General features: G+C 32.6%; 2 protein-coding genes and 1 non-coding gene across 3 annotated transcripts; 2 read left to right on the top strand and 1 right to left on the bottom strand.

Annotated features, from left to right (window-relative positions):
* Nucleotides 1-4,326: 4,326 nt before the first annotated feature.
* Nucleotides 4,327-10,145, bottom strand: LOC114401679 (receptor-like protein 4). The gene is made up of 8 exons (XM_028364254.1): nucleotides 8,882-10,145; nucleotides 8,646-8,796; nucleotides 8,014-8,085; nucleotides 7,495-7,563; nucleotides 6,969-7,037; nucleotides 6,342-6,419; nucleotides 5,767-5,972; nucleotides 4,327-4,946 (listed from the first exon to the last, which is right to left on the bottom strand). Exons 1-8 carry the CDS (start codon nucleotides 10,008-10,010, stop codon nucleotides 4,840-4,842), a joined length of 1,881 nt encoding a protein of 626 aa, XP_028220055.1. The 5' UTR covers nucleotides 10,011-10,145; the 3' UTR covers nucleotides 4,327-4,839.
* A 5,896-nt stretch (nucleotides 10,146-16,041) lies between these two features.
* On the top strand, nucleotides 16,042-17,365 carry LOC114402368 (30S ribosomal protein S16-1, chloroplastic-like). The gene is made up of 4 exons (XM_028364908.1): nucleotides 16,042-16,237; nucleotides 16,439-16,484; nucleotides 16,823-16,971; nucleotides 17,054-17,365. The coding sequence occupies exons 1-4, from the start codon at nucleotides 16,105-16,107 to the stop codon at nucleotides 17,095-17,097; spliced, it is 372 nt and encodes a 123-aa protein (XP_028220709.1). The 5' UTR covers nucleotides 16,042-16,104; the 3' UTR covers nucleotides 17,098-17,365.
* A 1,915-nt stretch (nucleotides 17,366-19,280) lies between these two features.
* Nucleotides 19,281-19,352, top strand: TRNAD-GUC. The gene has a single exon. It is a non-coding gene; the product is annotated as a tRNA-Asp (tRNA).
* The last annotated feature ends 1,444 nt before the right edge of the window (nucleotides 19,353-20,796 follow it).

Below are 20,796 nucleotides of genomic sequence, written 5' to 3'. Positions count from 1 at the left end.
ATTCCATTAACGAATAATACATCGTTTGTAAATTTCAAGCTTACATTAATTAAATTATATAGAGAGACTTAGATGTAATTATGATTTTCTTATTTTATTTAATCCTTTATTTTAGTTCTTTCAATTTAAAATTGATATATTTGTTTCTCTTATTTTTTAAAAATATGTAATTTTAATCCTTCCATTTAAATTAAAAATATTTGTTTTTTTGTTTTAGAAGATTTATAATTTTAATTAAATTCTCAATTTTATCAATATTTTAATCTTTTCGTTCAATTAAACCCTAAATTAACATATTCATTTAAGGTATTATCTATAAATAATTTAATTATTTACAAAATAAGAAATAAAAGGAATAAAATGTATGCAAAATTAGATATTAAATCAAAATTATAGATTTTCTAAAATATGGAAATTAAAATTGTATTTTTTTTAGAATATAGAGACCAAATATTTGTATTTTCAAATAGGAGGATAAAAATTATGAATTTTTTTTAAAAAAATAAAAAACCAAATATCTCAATTTTAAAATAAAGGAATCAAAATTGTGAATTAAATAAAATAGAGGGACTAAAATTACATTTAAGCCATATATATATATATATATATTACCAAACTACACTATTGCTTTAATTATTTTATGTACATGTCATAATAAATCAATTGTAAATCCTATTATATATAGTGCAAAATACAACCTTCGTTTTTTTTATAAAAAAAATTATAGTATAAAATAAGCTATCACCTAATTCAGGATATATGAGATAGTAGTCTTTTATAAATGAATTTATCAATATTTTAAAAACTATTATATAATAATTTAAATTATTTATTATAAATTAAAAATATAATTTATATATTCAAATATATTTACTTATTATATTTTAATTATCATTAAAATTATATATTTAAAAATATTTATTTATAATTAAATTTAATTATATAAAACAAACATTTAAAAATAGTTTATTTATGTTTTCTTTATTTCTCTCAATTACTATTATTTAATAATAATTAATCTCAATTTAAATCTCAATTGAATTTTAAATTCTGATACATCATATCAAATGAATATAAGTAGAGAATATGAATCTTAATTAAAAAAAATTCATAATTTGTCTTTGATTTCAAAAGAATTGTCTTTTTTCATTTAGTTATAGAATTAGTTGATAAAATAATATTTTGATCAGTTCAGTGTTTTTTACCAACATTTATATTACTTTATTTAAACTTAATGCTGACCATATAATAATACACAACACACTTATGAACTTAATGCACATCATGCACAAGAAACCTTAGAAAAAAGAAAAGAAAAATTAAGACACAGAGTGTCCTAAAGAAAAGAATAATTTTAAACACTCTTACTATTATATTTTAAAATTTTTACATGGTAAATTTAAATGCATTTTATATTTTTTATCATTAAATATGTTTATTTTTATTTAATACTTTATTGATAACTAGATCAATCTTTACTGATAAAGAAACAATAATATGTAAGTATATAAACTAAAACGTAAAAATTATAGATCTATATTAACAAGTCAAATAGTCAATGCAAGGAGGAGACAAATTACAAGTGGAGTAACATTGGACCCTAAAATTATGTTGCGGACATGACACGCATTCGTACGTGGAATCAAAGTCAAATAAAATTTGGACAAGTGGAAACCGTAGTTAATTGTTGTCGGACACCTTTGTTGTGTGTTTGCTACTTCCACGGACTCACCCAATATAAAACCTTTTATTTTTTTCCGTCAAACGTCGACATATCATTGCTCAAGTTGCCACTAGTCCATTCCAATATTCCATAGGAAATTTTCCGAATATGTGTATAAATTTTATCTTTCAATCCTTATATATATATATTCTTAAAAATCATTCACTTTTAATCTCTATACGAACACTTTTGAGTGACTTTTGGTTCTATCATTATAAAATAAAAGAATTATAAGATAAAATTTATGTAATGCATTCAAAAGTACAAGAATTAAAAAAATAATTTATAAGTATATATAGACACACTAAAAGGTAAAATTTGAGCGATTATAAAGATTAAATAGTTTTTTTTCAAAAAAATAATAATAACACGTTTAGCAAATAAAACATATGAGAAAGAGCTTTTCAAATAAAACATGTAGATTTTTGTAAGCCGGTGCTTGGACGTAAAATGTTATAAACGCGTAATGATACACATTATGTATAGCTCAGGAATTTGTTGGCATTGTTCTAATATATAATAAGATTAGGTTTGACAATGGTACTTGATATATGTTGACACCATTAAAAACAATGTGTTGCAAAACAAAACAAGCTCTACAAAGTTTATGTTTAGCTGACACACTTGATGGTTTTTAATAACACATATCTTATTACATAATGAAGTAGTACACTTATTGAGTTTGAATCCGTCTTCCGAGTCAAAGCATGGCTGGAAGAGAATATGCATGTTTGGGACAGAGGAATATAAATAAACAAACTATTAACGTATTGCATTGCATCTTAAAAATCAATTTACACTCCATAGTTGGAATCCATCTTTTCAGTCAAAGCATTCCTTGAACGTTTGTTAAAGTCAATTTTCACATTTGTGTTAGTGACTTGAATCTTGATATTGGGCCTGACCAAAAGTTGATGAATACTTAATTAAAATTCTTGTATCTAATTTGTATTGTAACTTCCAAATGTCGTTGTACATACGCTTTTAGGTACACGTACGATAAACTCGGTGGAATGCTATTACCAACTACCAAACTACTTACGCAAAGAAGGTCAAATAGCGATTTCAAAACACGCACATTTAGTTTCCCATGTATCGCAACTCTTGGACAGTGTTCAAAGTTTTATATTGTATGTTTGGTACAGAGGTGGGTTAAAAAATAATTGTGTTTAGTCTCACATTATGAAATATGGTATCTAAAGTTACTAAATATTTATATTCAGAAGTGAACTTTGTAATCTATAATAATTTTACTATCGATTTAAACATGATTGCCTGCTTCCAACAAAGGATATATTTGTCCTATTCCAAAAAAAGTCACTCGGTTCGTTGTTGATAGTTTCATGTTTTTCTACCCAATTTTGGTGCAGCCACAGCCAAACCAAACATGATGATAGTGTATTTGGATTGGCCATAAAAGTTCCCATTCACTATAAAATTATGATGAAATCAACACAAAAACAATTGGAGAATCATGGTGAGTGCAAATTACTGTATTACCAAATATGCTGCAACTAATGTTTATGATTTCGATTCATGTTTTGAGCGCTAGAAAATTTAGATGATAAATAGTTTAGCATTGCAATCAAACATACCAGAAGCACAAATTTGTGACTTTAGATGTTTATTACAGATAAGGCATTATTGGATAATTGCAGTAAAACAAAGCGTTCCGGAATAGTCGGGTGATTCACATCTGATAACCATTAAATTACGGAATTTGTATTGTGAGTTGGTGATGGTCGAGAGAATTAGCCGATGAAAGGGCCAACTGAGACAAATCAAGACAGCCCAAAACAAAACAAAAACTGAAGCATGGGCTGGATAGTAAGTACGTGGTCCATTCAAGGAAAGCTCAAAGGCCCACAATTATAATGAGATTTATTATCATTTATATAATATCTAATATAATTTGCAACATGACATTATCTCGTTAGTCAAACATGCAAGAGTATTATGATATACAGCCTACACACAATACAAATTAATTACAGTATTAACAATCTGTCCGACAACTTAGAGACACACAACTTATCATTCATTTCTTAAGGGGGCTTTTGTCGGATGAATGGCCCAAAGGAAGGACATTTTTTTTAATAAAAAAATGATAATTGAGCCAACCATCAAATATTGCATTTATTCCTTGGGAATTCGAGGAAGAAAATGAGGTGTTTACAAGTTTTTTTTTTTTGTTTAAAATATAAGTGATTTAACACGTTAGAAGAATTAAATCTAAGTTTGAAGAAAAAACTTTTTAATTAAGTAGCCCGGCGGATCCAGTTCTCTTCTTTGTAAGTAACAAGTTTTTACTAGTCAAAAGCTTTCAGAAGAATCAACATGATTTACGAAGGACAACAATGATGAAGCATGAAGACAATTGAAAGCAACATGAACATAGTAACCGAAAAATAGCCGTAGTCCTTTTTTCCCCCTTAACAATCAAAAGCAAAAAAAAAAATCTATAAAAGGGTGTGTTTGTTAGACCTTTACAGGGCAGCAATCGACTAAGGTTGCAGATTAACAGAGCAATATTGCCAGCAATTCTAAATTGTAGTTTAAGGTAAAGCGAACAAATAAAATAGAAGTATTTATGTGACGAAAGGTACGAAAATATCTGTATCATGCTTTACTTGGTAAATGAATGGAAAAGATTCGACGGTACATTGTACAATAAAACTCGCTGATGTTTGGCTATATGAATCAGTATAAAGGTTATGTATGAACCAAGCAGAATTGATGTAACAAGAACAACTGGACACTAAGTTGTGGCTCAAATTGTATACATTGATGGGGTTATTCCTATCAGGTATATTCGTCAAAAGATGGCTAGTGATACAACCAGGTATATTCCTTTTTATGATGATTCAGGAAACTATTGTCACAGTGCATGGCAATAAGTATCCTGCAGAATCCTCGACATGACAAAGTTGTAGAAGAAAAGCAGACCCGCACCCCATAAACCATTTTTTTTCTTTCATTCTAGTGCGGCCTTGCCTCATGGCCGAGCCGGGTGCTGCAAGCCTGTAACATTCTATTACTTTCTCTAAGCAATAATTTTGCATGTTTAGCCTAAACCTATAAAATTCAATCTTCCATTTCTATTAAAAAATAAACAGTTATTGTGGAGTAAAAGGTGAAGGCAATCCCTTGGCATGCTGACTCTCCAGCTCAAGAAGCATCAATGATTTCTGCCTCTGATAGCGATTTCTCTTGGCAGCTAATGCTGCAAAAGAAGCCACAAAATAATCGACAATTAGCATAGGATTTAAATATTCATCAAAGTCCGAACATGACCTTTTAATTTTAAAATTCATATAAAACCGAATATCCTATCATTTAGTGGAATAAGCAGCTCAAATTAAACACTTGCTGGTTGGGAAATTCAGTGAGAGGATCCATTTCTATGAAAAGACAAAACATATTATGGCAGCTGCTATATATGAACAAGGCCACTAAAAAAGCTTTGCTTGGCTTCTACTTCTTTAGTTCATTTGACCCAACCCCAATTTGAGATGTAAAATTGAAGTTATTCATAGAGAGAGAAAAAATAATGATCAATAAAGATATGGTACATCGATTCCAATTTTAACTCATGTTTCCAAATTCCTATTGAACTTGTACGTGGACTAACAAGTTATTTTGCAACCTTCGGAAAAAAAAATGAACATATGGTGAAGATTTGAATAATACACATACACATGACAACCGAAGTAAAATCAGGTTTATTCAATGTTCATGACAGGGGCAGTTAGATATGATTGAAATTTCAACCAGTAAGCGTTTCCCAGTAGAAGAAAAAGTAATATAAATACTGCACAAAAATCATATCCTATTTTTTTTTTATCAGTAATCAAATCTTATGTGTATAAAGTAGTATATTTTTATGGAGTTCAAGAATAACAGAGAAGAGCAACTAGTACTCCGAGAAAGCAAATCAAACAACATTAATTTACGTTAGCCCCAGAAAGTCAATACACGTTGCCAGGAATATTATAGATAAAAAATACACGACAAGCACACAATCTCATTGAAATCATACTTACACATTAGTTCATGAGGCAGAGCGAAATCATAATCGTTCCTTTTCCTCCTGATGTAGATATATGCCACCAGCAGTACCACACAGAAAACAAAGAGACATGACAAGGCTATTGCAATTTTACCCCGAGTGGATAATCTACCATGCTCCCAAAACATAGGACATGATGGAAGAGATGGTACGCCGCACAATCCCTTGTTGCCAGAGAGACTGAAAAAAGAACAAATCAAATTGAATATAGAAAATAGATTATTTCTAATTCGATTATATAATTGTTATAATGTATCACACAAAATTTCTTTTTGTATTGCTACCATAGCAAGTTAATTAGATAACAACTAATTTTAGTGTGTCTAGCATTCAAAGCTGATGAGGATTGAGATGATTGACATTTCATGAGTCTGGATGTGCCTTGTGTGAGAGTTAAATTTAGGTTCTCACACACAAGAGACAAAAATAAGCCAAATAGGGATTAGGGAGTATTATATATACAAGCTAAGTTATCCAACATTTCAATCTGAACAAACCATTATGCAGAACCAGATGATAGAGTAGAGCTAGAAGAGTAAAATGACATACTCAATAGCTCCACCATGCACACCAACCGAATAAAGTTGCTCTGGAACTCGTCCTTCCAATAAATTACCATTCAATAGCCTGGCAAGATTGAATAGATTAGAAAAACAAACAGAAGTATGTAGTATAACTTGTCCAGAGAATAAAAGGGACACCCAGTTAAAACTGCACTAGAGGTCAAGTGTTGCCTATCGTTACCGTCCTAAACATAAAGGAAAATTAGGCTGTTGAAGTGACTAAGTGAGCATTAAGATGCCAAATTGACGAATGAAAGAACAGAATATAAAGGAAAAATATAGTGACAACAACACGATTTTAGGAATTTAATAAAGAAAACAAATTGGCTAGGAAAGATTATTTGAAATCAAATTACAGGACTTCATAACAATACTGACATTTTTCATAAAAGCCCCCAGCATTTTAGCATCCCCATTTCTGACAGAAAAGGATATTTAACTTGAGAGAAAATAACTTGAATAAGTGCTAAAACTAGAGGAAGGACCATACCACTTGCAAAACACTGAAACAGCAAAAGAAAATAACGAGGATTATAGAACCTACTTTTTGTCACGACACTATGCAAGTTAAAGACAGACATATTAATTAATTCACTGGATACTGGATACTTACACAAGCTTCAAATTCGAAGATGCCAAACTATCAGGTATGAATCCCATTAACTGATTGTTGGATAAATCCCTACAGAAAACATTACATAGAAAAATAAATAGAATTTCAATTTTCAAATAAATAATTTAGATTTTCTGTTCGGTAATAACAAGATTCTTCTAGTGAGTTTTGAACCCTTGCACTGTAGGTGAAGTCAGCCCACAAGAGTTTGGTTTACTAATTGAGCCACATTTCATGGTTTAGTTACTTTCAATATAGGTGGTATGGATGCATCATAATATTATTACAAATGACTTCAGAATTTTAAATGGCATGCCTTTTAATCTATCAAAGCATCGTGCAAGAGAAACATATAGAGTCTAACTATATACCGTATTCAGTATATGATGATAAAAGTATTTGACTTTTAAATGGATAAAGATACTGAAAATTGATGAGGAAATAATATAAAAACATGTGGATAACATCGAAAAACAGCACAAGTCTGTGAGAATTTGTAACTAACAGATACAATATCTGATCTTACACTTGTATCAGGGATTTTTGACCTAGTCCCGGTGGTATTTCCCCTCCCAAGGAATTAGAACTCAAATTCCTGTAAAATTAAAGAGAAGTTACCAACAATGGAAACCAATATGAACATGAGAAGCAATAATCTAGGAATACAAAATTGTCGCCTACATTCAAATAGAGAGCAACACTTAATTATTAAAAAAGAATGTGGTATAAGACTGAGTCCTGCACTAGAATTTGTAAGGAAATCCAATGCCAATATCAAGGACAAACAACAAATTTAAAAATAGCCTAAGTATGAAATATTGAAATTCTTGCACTTGCAGAGGCCATAGTGTTCATTCATGGGGTAGAATGCAGAACAGGTGCCGCCTACACTACAACATGATTCTATCTAGATGGTTTAACATATCAGAACATAAAATGCTGTATAGCCACCAAAATGAAAAAGAATAAGCTATGTAGAAAGTACAAAGCTGATCATTGAGTGGTTTAAGTTAGAAGAGACAATGATTTGGCAGCTGATACTTACAGGCTTACCAAGTCGGACAAAAGACTAATCTGGTCACTTATGAACCCTTTCAAGCCTTGACTGCCAAGATCTCTGAAACAAAAACAGGCATCAAGACTCATTCTTGCATAAAACCAAGGCAAATGCTAACCAATATCCTAAGGACATTGATTAAGGAACTTAAAATAGAAATATTTTTATTAGGAGGTGGAAAAGTGCACTGCCCATGATATTTTTTACGCTCTCCTATAATTTACACAATAAATACATTTCCCTTTTAGTTCTTTAATTAATGCCCTTAGGGCATTTGGTTAGCAAGACCCTAAAACCAATTAGCAAAGTAAGGCCTTGTTCTTGTTTGGATAAAGGCATAAAGCAATATGCCCTTGTAAAGAAGAAACAAAAAAAAACAAGTTAACATGAATTCAGCTTCTTCCATAAGTTATTAAAACCAATTTAACTTTTATAGAAGCTCTCATTTAACTTATCCAAAGACTGAAATGCGTAAGTTGATTTTAACTCTATAGGTGAAACTCAATTCATTTTACTTTGTTAATTTCTTCTCCTATAATAATTGCTTGTAGATATAACTTTAATACTTTATCCAAACACAACGCAGAAAAACAGAAGAGTGGAAAGAACAGTTACATTACATCTGACTTATGACATGAGCAGTTTTATCATTAGTCATGCGGCAAGTAACCCCCTCCCAAGCATCCCAATTAGTAGGAGCACAGGGATCACCATTCCAACCCATTCTATCAGGAACACGCAGCGACTCTTTCAACGCCTTCATTGCACTCACTACAAACACATTAGAATTCACACAACTGATTACGTTTTCAAATTGGTACGAATGAAACAAAATTAGAGAGAGCGAGAATGAGACCTTGGAGAGGGAGAGTGGAAGGGTCAACAGGGACCAAGGCGTAATTCTCGATGGCACTAATGAGAGGAGCCCCAACAGCTGGCACGAGCTTGAGTGTCAAGACGTTATCGCTCAAGTTCTTGACGGTGAAATTCAAAGTCAACGCGGCGAAAGCACCGACGTGGTTGTATATGTCAAGCCTGGTGACGTTGTCGTCGTTGATGAAGATATCGAAGACCCTCTCCCCTGCTTTGTTGACGCTGGAATCGATCTCCGCGAAGTGCAGCCACACCGTATAGTCCAATTTCGCGTCCACACTCAATTCGTACCCCAGCGGCCCCTCCGTGGTCACCGCGGACTGATACAACTTCATCGGGAAGTAATTAGGCGCCTCGTCGGCGCCGGAGATTGAGTTATCCGTCGAGAGAGAGCGGACCTCGTCGCGATCTTCCGGTATTGTTCGGAAGTCGTAGTCCGGCTGCCAGGAGCGGGAGAAGCGGTCGGTGTGGTTGGTGAAGCCGGCGCCCCAGGGTTTGGCGGCAGCGCCGCAGGAAATGCGGCCGTAGTTAACGAGAATGAGGTTGTTGGAGTTGGTGTAGGCGGCGGGGTGGACTTGGACGAGTTCAATGGAGGAGACGAGAGGGGAATCGGTGGCGAAGCCGTAGAAGCAGAGATCGAGGGAGGAGGTGTTGGGGAGGGAGGCGAAGAGGTCGGAGTAGGCGCCATTGCGGGCGGTGGACTCCGGCCAGGGGGAGCGCCAGCTGAAGAGGACGGTGGAGGAGAGAGAGACGTCGAAGGAGGGAGGGCGGGACTTGGCGTCGTAGTTGTCGTAGACGGTGAATGTGCGGAGGAGGTAGCGGGAGGGGGAAGGGAGAGAAGGGAAGGTGTAGCAGTTTCTCTTGCCGGAGGAGGAGGGAGGGAAGAAGCGGAGGGTTTTCTCGGAGGGGAGAGGGAAATGGAGAGGCTCGGAGACGAGAGCGGAGGAGCCGGCGGAGAAGAAGCGGTCGGAGAGCCAGGTGGTGTTGAAGGAGTCGGTGGAGTCGGTGGAAGCACCGCAGTTGATGTGGTAGGAGAAGGCTTCCACCTGCGGTGTTGAAGGGGTCATAGTGATGAACACCAAAGAGACGAGGAAAGAGTAGGCTCGAGTCATGCTTGTTTGTTTCAGTCAGAGTGCCATTCTGGACATAATAATACTCATCAAATGCCGAGATTAGCGGGAGAATAGGTACGTCCTTGTCATCTCTGTCAATTCAAAATTCATTTTTCGTGCCAAAATAAACCGTCTTTCGTTTCTGCTGCATATACCACATGACCGTTATTTATTTCTCATGCCCATCTACACTCTGACGTGATGCTCAAGTGGCCATATCATAAATCTGCTTTCTCTATCACAATAAATTACCTAAGCAAATAATAATTCTAAATTTTATGACCATTTTTTTATATTAAGAGGATTATAATAAAATATAATATTGTTTTTTATGTTTATTAATAAAGCATATGTCATGCAAATTTCATGTGAATAATTTTTATGATGCTTAATCATGAATTTATAATTAACAGATATTGATAAAACTTACCTTATATATCAAATTATTAATTATAAAAGAGTGAATATAACTTATAGCCATAGTTAATATCAACATTTGAGCCATTGATGACATTAATTGATAGCAACACAGTACGTGGACGAAGTTAAGTTTGTGAGAGACCTCTTTATAGTACAAGAAAGCTTCGGAACAATTATTAGTATAGCCAATTATTTTTTTTTTTTACGAGGAAAGTTGATATCATTTCATTCAGAATAATAAATTCAATACAAGGAGAAGCATAATGAAAAAATTGAAGACTAGCGTACAACTGAAACGTCCTAGCTAAATCATAAGCGACTAAATTTGTTTGTCATCAAATTAAACTCGTACAAGAATTATGAATGGAAACAAGTATTAATATGGACATTTTTAAACTATATTAAAAAAATGTCCTTTATCAAATCAGTAAATTAATTCATTCTAATGTGCCAAAGCTTTTCATTGACCAAGAAAAATCGAAAAATAGGAATAGTTTCATCAGTTTATGTGAAACATGCTTAACTTTTTGCTTATTCCCTATTTGTACTGTATTCACATTAGTTCTGAATAAAATGTAGATACAGTTCTTATAATACATTTTGTTATTTTTAATTAAAATTGATTTTTTTAGTTGAATAATTGGAGCAATAAAGATTTAAATCAAAAGTCAGTAATTATAAGTTACTAAAGAAATCCTTAATTCTAATTAAAATAATAATAATAATACTATTACGAAGAATATTTTAATAATTACATCTAATTTTGTTAATTAGTTAGTTAATCAAAATGGTCAATTTCTGCTTTTTATATTAGTAGCAATGTGTACTATATCTGAGTGGGTCGGTAGTGGCTTATGACTTATGAGTTGCGAAGTGTTACTTTTATTGCGGCAAAAGACGTGGTGTCCACTACCATGATAGTGGGCCCACCACCACCTGCATCTAAATAACACAACCACCATTTAGCCAAGGGGTAGGTGTGGCATGTACGACATAAAATATCTGATATCACTTGAAAAATGATATTTTTGTTAATGTGCAGAAATTCTAAATTGTTTGACTAAAATTGTGTTACTACATTAAAATTGGACACGGATCCTCTCAAATTGGCAAAAACTAGAGGTGGCTAGTTTAACTATTGTGTACGTTAGGATTTAAAGGAGTGACTGAGATATATTAATCAAAATGCACCGTTTTATTAATTAAATTCACTAAACTGACCAAAGGGTCCAAATCTAACCCTCAATTCTAACTTTGTCTTCTTTTTTTTTTTTTTGGTTTTTCCTTTTCCCAAATCAACGGCAACAGAATACTCAGTCACCCTTCAGGTTCGTACTGTGAATCAAAAGTAGAAATACTACTCAAGATTTTGGAGTGAAGGGATAAGAGAAAATCTTTTTTCGCCCAACAGAAAAGATGTCAACTTGATTCATAAGGAAATGCAAAAAATACGTTAGAGGAAGAAAGAAGGGACGTATAGATCCCTTAGTAACAAATTATTAATTAACATTTGTTGATAAAAAAAATTATATGTTAATAACTGAAATAAAATTATTACAAATATTTTAAATAGGGAAAGGGAAGAGATGATTGATGAAAGAGGCCAAACCTAAAGAGTAAAGAGTGAGTCGTAGGGTAGAAACAGGGTGAGTAGATTTTCGCTTTGTTAGGGTTTGACTTAAGTTAAGAGTATATGTAATGAGTTTGACTTGTTCATCCAAGATTTTTTAAGGATTTGTACTTGATTTATATAAAAGTTTGTTCTATCTCCAAGTTTATTTAAGAATCTAGTTGTGATAATTTAAAGCTAACATATTTTTAAGGTTTAATAAAACACTGGTAGTAACTTATTTAAAAATCTATTTCACATTAAGATATTTAAATAAGACAAAATTATTTTCAATAAATTTAATCATAAGTTTTTACGTAAATTAACATTTAAAAAAGATAAATAAATATAAAATTTTAATGTATTATAACAAATATAATATAATAAGAATATTAGCAATAAATATTTATCTATAATTTTTTAAAATGGATGAGCTTGTTAGATTATTACGACATAGGACCTGATGCATTTTTTGAGGCCCGATTTAGGTTAGCGGCATGATCTATTTTCAGGCACAGCGGCGCGTGGCAGTGGGTTCTTCTTCCCTTATCATTGTTTGTTTTCGTATTTGGTTTTGGTAAAATGTGTTGACTTGTTTAGAGCATTGAGTTCATTTGTCCTATCTAATGGATGGACTCGTCAAATTCGTAACTGTCTATCCAACGGATCAAAGAGGAAGAAGAACTTCATGGATTTCCTGGTCTATCTGACAATGAAAATGATGACGACAACAATGAGAAACTCCGTGTATATGAATTGAGCAAGATGCGGTAAACAAAACAATCATCAATTTGCAACTCACATTTTGGCTTCAATTCTCATGTGATATGCACATCTCTTCTCTTGTTTCCAGGTACTACTATGCTGTGGTGGTGGAATGTGACTCAATTACCCCAGACAACATGGAATTCAAACATCCGCCTCGGGATGTTGCAACCGAGGTGTTTAACATTTCTATATGTTAATTATCTATATATTTCTGCAACTTGCCACATATATAATTATTGACTCCTATCTCTCTGCTTAGGTTCCTGCAAACTATGAGCCCGTCTTTCTATTCTCCAGCATTAATTTCACCAGAGCAAAGTTCGTCCTACTAGTAATGAGCTTTTTTGTGCAAAGACCTGGAAAAGGAAATTTAATGACGATCAGATCACCATGCTTTCTCCTAACTTACTAACATGACAACTTGTTGATAAATTTCTTTCCTCTTTTGGCAAAAATGTTATGTAGTGTCAAGTGTGAACTTCAAACTTTGGAATTTTCACGTTTTCTTTCTTTTTCTATTTAGTTATTTCCAAATTTTTCTATTTAGTTATTTCCAAATAGTGTTCGTCCTTATAAAATTATTTCAAGTCCTATGCAAAGGAAATGCAGTACTCAAACTAGTGATATGTACTGCAATTTTCTATTTCAATAATTAACGTGTACTAATATTATAAAATAATTATACTAGTTAATTATTATTAGTGAGTTATATTTTATATGATCAAATTAAGTGAGCTCGTTAAATAATTAAGTCAGGTATGAACTTAAATGAGCAAATGTCAATGTTGCCCTCTAAAGTTTAAAAAAGGCTAGGGTAAGGAGACGGAGTACGCTATTGAGGGGAAAATTGCATATGATGATCCACGTTTTGCAACTCTTTTATCATCTGACTATGTTCCTAATCCCACAATTTAAAAGGTAGTTTCTGTTTTATCATGCTTTGATGTTCTTTTTCGGTAACGCCCAATAATCCTAACAAAGTAACTGGAGGTGGAGTTGAGCACCAAAAATGTCATCATTGTTAACGGAGGATGCTTAAGCGACTACATTGAGATAAGAAATGAATTATTTATACTTGGGGATTAGAATGAATATGTATAAAGATCCCTACAAGATCAATTTTGGATTATTTTGGGTTGTTTTATGAAATTTAATTATGTTCTTATGCTTTTAATTGCGAATTAATTGTGTTTGACGGATCAATTGATGTCCCAATGTGAAATTGATATATTCTTGTGTTGAGTGTGAACCATAGAAATTGATTTTCTTTTTAATTAGCATGAATTGATAAAATTCAAGGAGGGGCTCATCATAAGGAAGAAGTAGGTTGTTTGTTGCTCTATTAATTCTTGTTATAAGTAATTATTTATTTTCCTTTTTATGTTAATTAAAAATTCAATTAAAGAAATTGTATAATTTCTAATTGACTGGATTTGTTTGCATAATATATCATGCCGAGTGCTACAACCATTATGAACTTTACTATTATTCTTGATAAATTTGTAAGTCATGTGCTTCGTGGTTTTGTTCAATTAAGAATTACTTGTCTTGTATTTTGATCTGTCCCTAATTTGATTTGTTGATTTGTATGTGCATGTTTATGAAGTAAATAAAAATAATAATAATAATAAATTAAATAAATTTATAAAATTATTTCTCAATAATAATTACTTTTGCTACACTTCAATTTAATTGTTGTAGAGACCATTTTTAATTGAGAATAATATGGTTCGATTTAATATATGCATGTTTTGTGCGATGTAAATATACTATTGTGTGATATGTATATGATTCATGAGACGTGATAAATTGTTATATTGAGATCATCAAATTGTGATTGAGATTGTGTGTAAATGATAAATTAAGTATGTGGTGAATTGTGAGATATATGTGTATTGAGATGTTGTATGTATTGAGTTGTGAGTTATGAATCGTACAATCGCATAATTGTAAAATCCTTTAAGGGTGATGAGTTAATGCGCGACAAGTTTTGTGATGTGCTCTACTGTGGGAACCTGACAAGTTTAATCATTTGAGGCACGAAAAGTTAAAATGATTAATTGAGATTTTGAAAACAACTGATTAATTATGTGTATTTATAGTTCCTAGGTAGAGTCTGTGTATTAAAATATTTTTTGGGTTGAACCTGAATCAAGAGGGAGAGGCTTTGATTGGCTTCTCTAAGTCTTGGGAGTAAATACACTCGGTTTGAGTGTTCCTTTAAGCATGTGCCAATCTCACATGGTTGGAACATTCTCGTAAAACATAGTAACCCTAACTAGTCTCCTTATGATTTCACTTAATGAGAATGATCTGGTTGACCCATTGTGAGGCCTTTCTTGTCATGTACTCCTAAGTGTCCGACGAGATTTTCTACCGAAAATGGTACCACATTGCATGTAGGTTTGAGTCTAGTATATTTGTTGCATAACACTTGTGTTTGACTTTCATTGAGTTAACGATTGAGAATTCGATATTGTTTTCTAGAGCGTGTGAACTTGAATGAGTGTGAATACTTGTGTGTGATTTTGTGAAGTGGTGGTGTTTGTGTACATTCAACTCTATATATTTATATGTTTTACATGCTCTAGTGTTTTATTATATATGAATATGATAACTCATTCCCGGTATATGTTTGTGTTTGGGCTGAATGTCATTTTGTTTCAAGTGAGCCAACATATGAGGAGTTCCATGTTGGAGATGGAGAGACCTATCCTTTCTCAGGAAAATGCTTTGATAGATGTGACATTGGGGCATGAGATTTTTATTTCACTAGTTCCATGAACGATATAGTTGTTTTATGTTTTTCATTTATTTAGACAACCTTGTTTTAAGTCGAGATGATTTTATTATTTATTTGGACAAATTCTATTATGATGTTTGACAAGCAAATGTGAACCTTTACCATTTTTAAAATGTTTATATTTAAATGTGTTTTAAAACTTATAATTAATTCACATTTATATTCCTTTTATCATTTGTACATTTACATGTGGAGTAGAGGGTGTCACAATACACTTGTATAACTTTGGAATCACGATTCCGTTGTTAATTTTTTCATCCCCATTTGCACAATAGAAACATATTTTTGTTTTGTTTCATGCCAAGTGACTATTTGGAAATATCACAAAAAGACACCCACATGGATAGTGCCAATAGCAATTTTGGAGTGCCAATAGCAATCCCGTTAACATCCTGATCCTTCCCTCCACTCACTCTTATCTCATTTTTGTTCCTTCTTTTTCACCCCAAACTCTTTGTATTGTTGTGAATGTTTGAGTGCAGAAGGTATAAAAAATGGTGGTGAAGATTCGATTGGCAAGGCTCGGGTGCAGGAACCACCCATTCTATCGCGTGGTTGTTACTGATAGCAAAACAACAAGAGATGGCAAGCAACTTGAAGTTTTAGGTTTCTACAATCCCGTCGCAGGTTATGTATTGTCTTATCCTCCTTAACTTGTTGTTCAAAGGAAACATTTACAAAATCTTATGATTCTAAATAACAATTAAACCATTGCTTTTAATACAGTCATGCAATAGGAAAAGCGGCTGCAAATGTAGTGTGTATTTGTTAGCAGTTAGGAATGAGAAAGATGGTTCGGGTTGGTACTAATTATTTTTTCTGCAACAGGCAAGGATGATGAGAAAAGAATGAGTCTCAAACTGGAAAGAGTCAAGTAAGTAATTTCCTCGTATACCAAGAGGGGAAAAAAATTGTTACTTTGCCCTTGCCGTGATTGTTAACATGTCTTAATTCTTGTAGAGTTCATGAAACAAATGTGAAATACTAAAATACAACAAGCATAGATCTTATTGCCCCCACCAAAGTAACTGTAGCTCCAAATGTTTAGCTACAAGTTTTCATATATTTCTTTAATTCAAAGATTGGGATTAAATTACCTATGTCAAATGTTTCTGGTTGCATTGATGAATTTAATAGGAAACTAGGACAGACATCTCCTTTTTTTTTCTTTTTTTTTTTTTTATAGCAATTGATTCTCCTTGTGTTCTTTAGGTATTGGCTTTCTGTCGGAGCTAAGCCTTCAGAGCCTGTTGAGCATCTTCTGTTTCGAGCAGGTTTAGGACAATCTCATCAATTCCCTGTTGCTGCTCTAAATGGACATTTCCTCAACCAAGACCAACCAACCAATGCTGATCACAATGGTGAACTGGACTCTCCTCCTTAAAACTATTTCTGTGTTATTCTTGGATTTCTTTCTCTTATTTCTTTTACCCTTTATTCTAGGTGTATCTCCAGAAGCTATATTTTCTATTGGCCTACAAGTTTGAAGAGAATAGCTACCATACATTTGGAGAAGGTGGGTGGTGTTGTGATCAATTTTTTGCACCCTGTTCAATACCACCTAGAAACAAATTGATAGGTTATCTTGCTGTCTAGAAACTGGTTAGATTTGTTTCCTGGGAAGATGTTATCACAGTAGCAAAAGTAGCTTCATTTGATTTTGGCTTATGTATGCATTTCTGACATTGTTGTCAACACACCAGTTGGTTTTTATGCTTATGCAATTTTTCTTGATTCTGACAATTTATTTTGAAATATTTTCCTGTTTGCTTATGTGTGTGTTTGTTATAAAAAGAAATGACGAAAATAATTGTCTCAGAAGATTTTTGATAAGCATGTAAATATTTTATAATTATAAATGAATAGCACCTTGTTCAAAATTCGAGTTTCAGCCACTGCCCACCCACACACTGGAGACTTAGCTTCTGCCCTTTAAGTTTTGAGTTTTGACAAGGAATGATGCTTCGAGGTTCATATTGAGCAATTTTTTCTGCACTTTTTTCTATTGTTTGTTTTGACTTTGTATGGACTATGCATCGGATGTCACTTTGGTTTTTCTTCAGAATTAGTAATATTGTTACATATATTGCATTGTTTGTTGATTCTTATAACTTTGATGAGTACTTGTTCAGGTCATCCTTTATTTTCCATTGGAGTTCTTGTTCAGTTTGCTAGAGTAGAGGGTTTGATGTAAGGAGCGTTTATCATGTCCTGAAGCCGTGCAGTTGCCATGCTTCATCTAAAAATATGGAATCACTGGATCTTCAGAATAGTGGTTTACACATTAATCCAGTCCAAGTGTCATAGAAATTAGGCATCTCCTGTCTTAAAACCACAAATGAAATGAGCCTATGTTTCGAGTAAAACTAACAGGATTCTATAATTTGTTCTTTCCTGTATGAGTCTAGGATTTGTTTGTGCAGTGTCCATGTTATAGGGCCCGTTTGGGTAAGCTTCTCTACTTCTAGAGAAACTTACCCAAACAGTGTCTGTAAAAATATCTGTTGATTAAAAACAGTCAATGAAAAATTTCCGCAACTATATGCTTACTATAAAGAGGATAGCAGAGACATCTTGCCACTCTTGATAGCTGAGACAGATCTTCGTGAAAATTTTCTCCCTAACAAGTATGGTTTCCAATGTTGAACATCTAAATCAATGCCAAGAGCTCTTCCTCTTACACTTTAAAGAGGGAAACTTCTGCTAAAGCCTTGCAGAATAAAGCTATAGGCATTTGTCTGAGTGCATAACACCTATAATGGTAAAGGGTAACACACTAACACTCAAGATGTTAATATGTGCATGGCTTTTAAGCAGAACCCAAGTTCAATTGCGACTAGTGAGTGCATTGGCGATGAAAATTTACTATTCCTAGTGAAGTATGTGATCTTCTTGGCTATTTGATAAAAATATTATTTCAGTATGGACGAACCTATATGAGAGAGTACATGGATCTTGTTTAATTTATTTTTTTAACATTATTAAAGTATTAAGTTTTGAGTAAGCTTCATTTTTTTATTTGAGTTTAATTTTCATACATTAAATATTTTTACATTATCAATCAATTCAAAATTATGTTAAATATGACCTTTAAAATAATATTTATAAATATTAATAAACATTTTTTCATGTAATATAAGAGATTTATTTTGTCACCATTACTCAATTTTCTGTATCCGTTGAAATGATAGAATTGTATTTAGGTAAGTGGAATGATGACATGTCAAATTTTTTTTTACGATATCTATCAAATAGTATAACAGTTTATTATAGTTCTTGGTTATTACTAAGAATTAACATTTGTTAAATCTGGATGACATAAAACGGGACTTTATAAATCCAAAATACCGTATGGTATTATGTCTATTATTTTTTTTCAACTGGAAATATTGAAAATATATTTCCTACTAAACTATTTTAATTAGTTAATTGAAATATATGAAATCCATCAAATAAAAAGTGAGATTAACATAAATTCTAATAAATAAATAAAAAAATACATTAAAAACAATATTTTATTAATACTAAGCTTTGTTTTTCTATCCGTTTTTGTGATGTTTTTTTCAATTAAACAAGGTTACTTGTTACCATCACATGATTTTCATTTTTATTAACTTTTACATTAATTTTATTTGATGTTAATGACATGATGAATCATTTTAATAAAAAAGTCGTTGTAGTATAGTGGTGAGTATTCCCGCCTGTCACGCGGGTGACCCGGGTTCGATCCCCGGCAACGGCGTTTTACTTTTTTGTTTTTCAGAATAGGGTTTTCAGTACTATTTTTATAGTTGAATTAACTAATGAGTTATGTTTTTATTAAGGTTGTTGTAATATAGTGCTAAACATTCCCGCTTATCACGTGGTTGTCCTGCGTTCGATCCCGGGCAAACTGCGTTTTCATTTTTTCTGAATAGACTTTTTTTTTAGGGTATAATGAAGTATGAAGTAATAATGTAAAATAGGCCATCTCAACAAGAAGACTGCATGTAAAAGTTTTACCCTTAAAAATTGGAATGAAAGCTATCCCTAGCTTATACACGTCTTAACTGCTACCTGTAATCATGCTAACTTCCAATGAATTCTATACAGATACTTAAGTCTGGGTAACTAACAAATAGAAACTAAACTAGAGACCATAGTTACTTAGTCTTCTCCAACATTCTTATATAGGCAATAGTATTTACACTTTGGTAGATTAATTCAGGGTTGCCCTAGAATACTTTTAATTTTGCTGCATTTCTGGACTAGTGATTTATCAATCCTGTATATTCTATGATTGATCAAGCTGGGGTTTCAAAGAGTTCGTGAATTACTATGTTATTTTCTTAATTGTAGGCATTCCCTGGATTAAGCACAGACAAAAGTTCTTTGTTCTGAAATCACTTATATTTTTCAGCACATTTATCACCTAGGTGATAAGTTCTTTTCTTTTTATTTTGTAGAAAATTGAGCCAAGAACAAGAATGATATTGCAGAGAAAAATGCTCTATTCAGTTATTAGGCTATGTTTGGACAAAAGTTGGAAACCTGTTCTTGAGAATTTTAATGCACGTTAATTCCTGGATTCCGAGACACAAAATGTAGAAAAAGAAGAACTAGTTGTTTTGAGTAAAATTGCTTCTGAGCTCCCCAACTGACATTTTTAGACTTCAGAGAGAAATTATATAAGAACCTTGAATGAGACTATCCATGGATATGCACCTCAACCAATGCAGAAAAAAGCTTTTGTGGAGCAGATGGATCCCCACGGAGGAATGCATTGTAAATACTAAATAATTATTGTACACGTGAGAACTTTGTCTATATTTTGGATATCAAAGTTAATTATGCTGATGAGATAGAACGGCTTTTAATTTGAAAAGAAAAAACAAACCAAGTATGATAGAGATGTAAGGGGAGAATCTTTTGACCGCACGTGTAAACCTTCTTTTTATAATATATTTTGTTGAGAAGGTGTTGGATGATGGAAATCGTGATAAAAAACATGACATTATCTTTGAATGACACTTTTTTTACGTTCCTTTTGGCCAGCTGTTATCCCATCATGAATAAAAACTCATTGTAGCCTTTAGACTTTAGAGGGCACGAAAAGACCTTGCAATTTCTCCTCTCTTTTATATTTCTTGTTTGAGTTATTTCATTTGTACTTGACTGAGTGAATTATGGCAACTTCTACTAGAGTT

The sequence above is a fragment of the Glycine soja genome, chromosome 20 (assembly GCF_004193775.1).
Source record: "Glycine soja cultivar W05 chromosome 20, ASM419377v2, whole genome shotgun sequence".
NCBI lineage: Eukaryota > Viridiplantae > Streptophyta > Magnoliopsida > Fabales > Fabaceae > Glycine > Glycine soja.
This window is presented reverse-complemented; position numbering and strand designations above follow the sequence as displayed.

Bases quoted from the DNA above. Each gene is read 5' to 3' on its own strand.
- LOC114402368 (XM_028364908.1), top strand. From the start codon at position 16,105: ATGGTGGTGAAGATTCGATTGGCAAGGCTCGGGTGCAGGAACCACCCA. The intron at 16,238-16,438 runs GTTATGTATTGT...TTTCTGCAACAG, and splicing joins TTTCTACAATCCCGTCGCAG to GCAAGGATGATGAGAAAAGA. The intron at 16,972-17,053 runs GTGAACTGGACT...CCTTTATTCTAG, and splicing joins AACCAATGCTGATCACAATG to GTGTATCTCCAGAAGCTATA.
- LOC114401679 (XM_028364254.1), bottom strand. From the start codon at position 10,010: ATGACTCGAGCCTACTCTTTCCTCGTCTCTTTGGTGTTCATCACTATG. The intron at 8,086-8,645 runs GTAATGTAACTG...TTTTTGTTTCAG, and splicing joins GCTCATGTCATAAGTCAGAT to AGATCTTGGCAGTCAAGGCT. The intron at 6,420-6,968 runs GTAAGTATCCAG...CAATCTTGCCAG, and splicing joins TCTTCGAATTTGAAGCTTGT to GCTATTGAATGGTAATTTAT.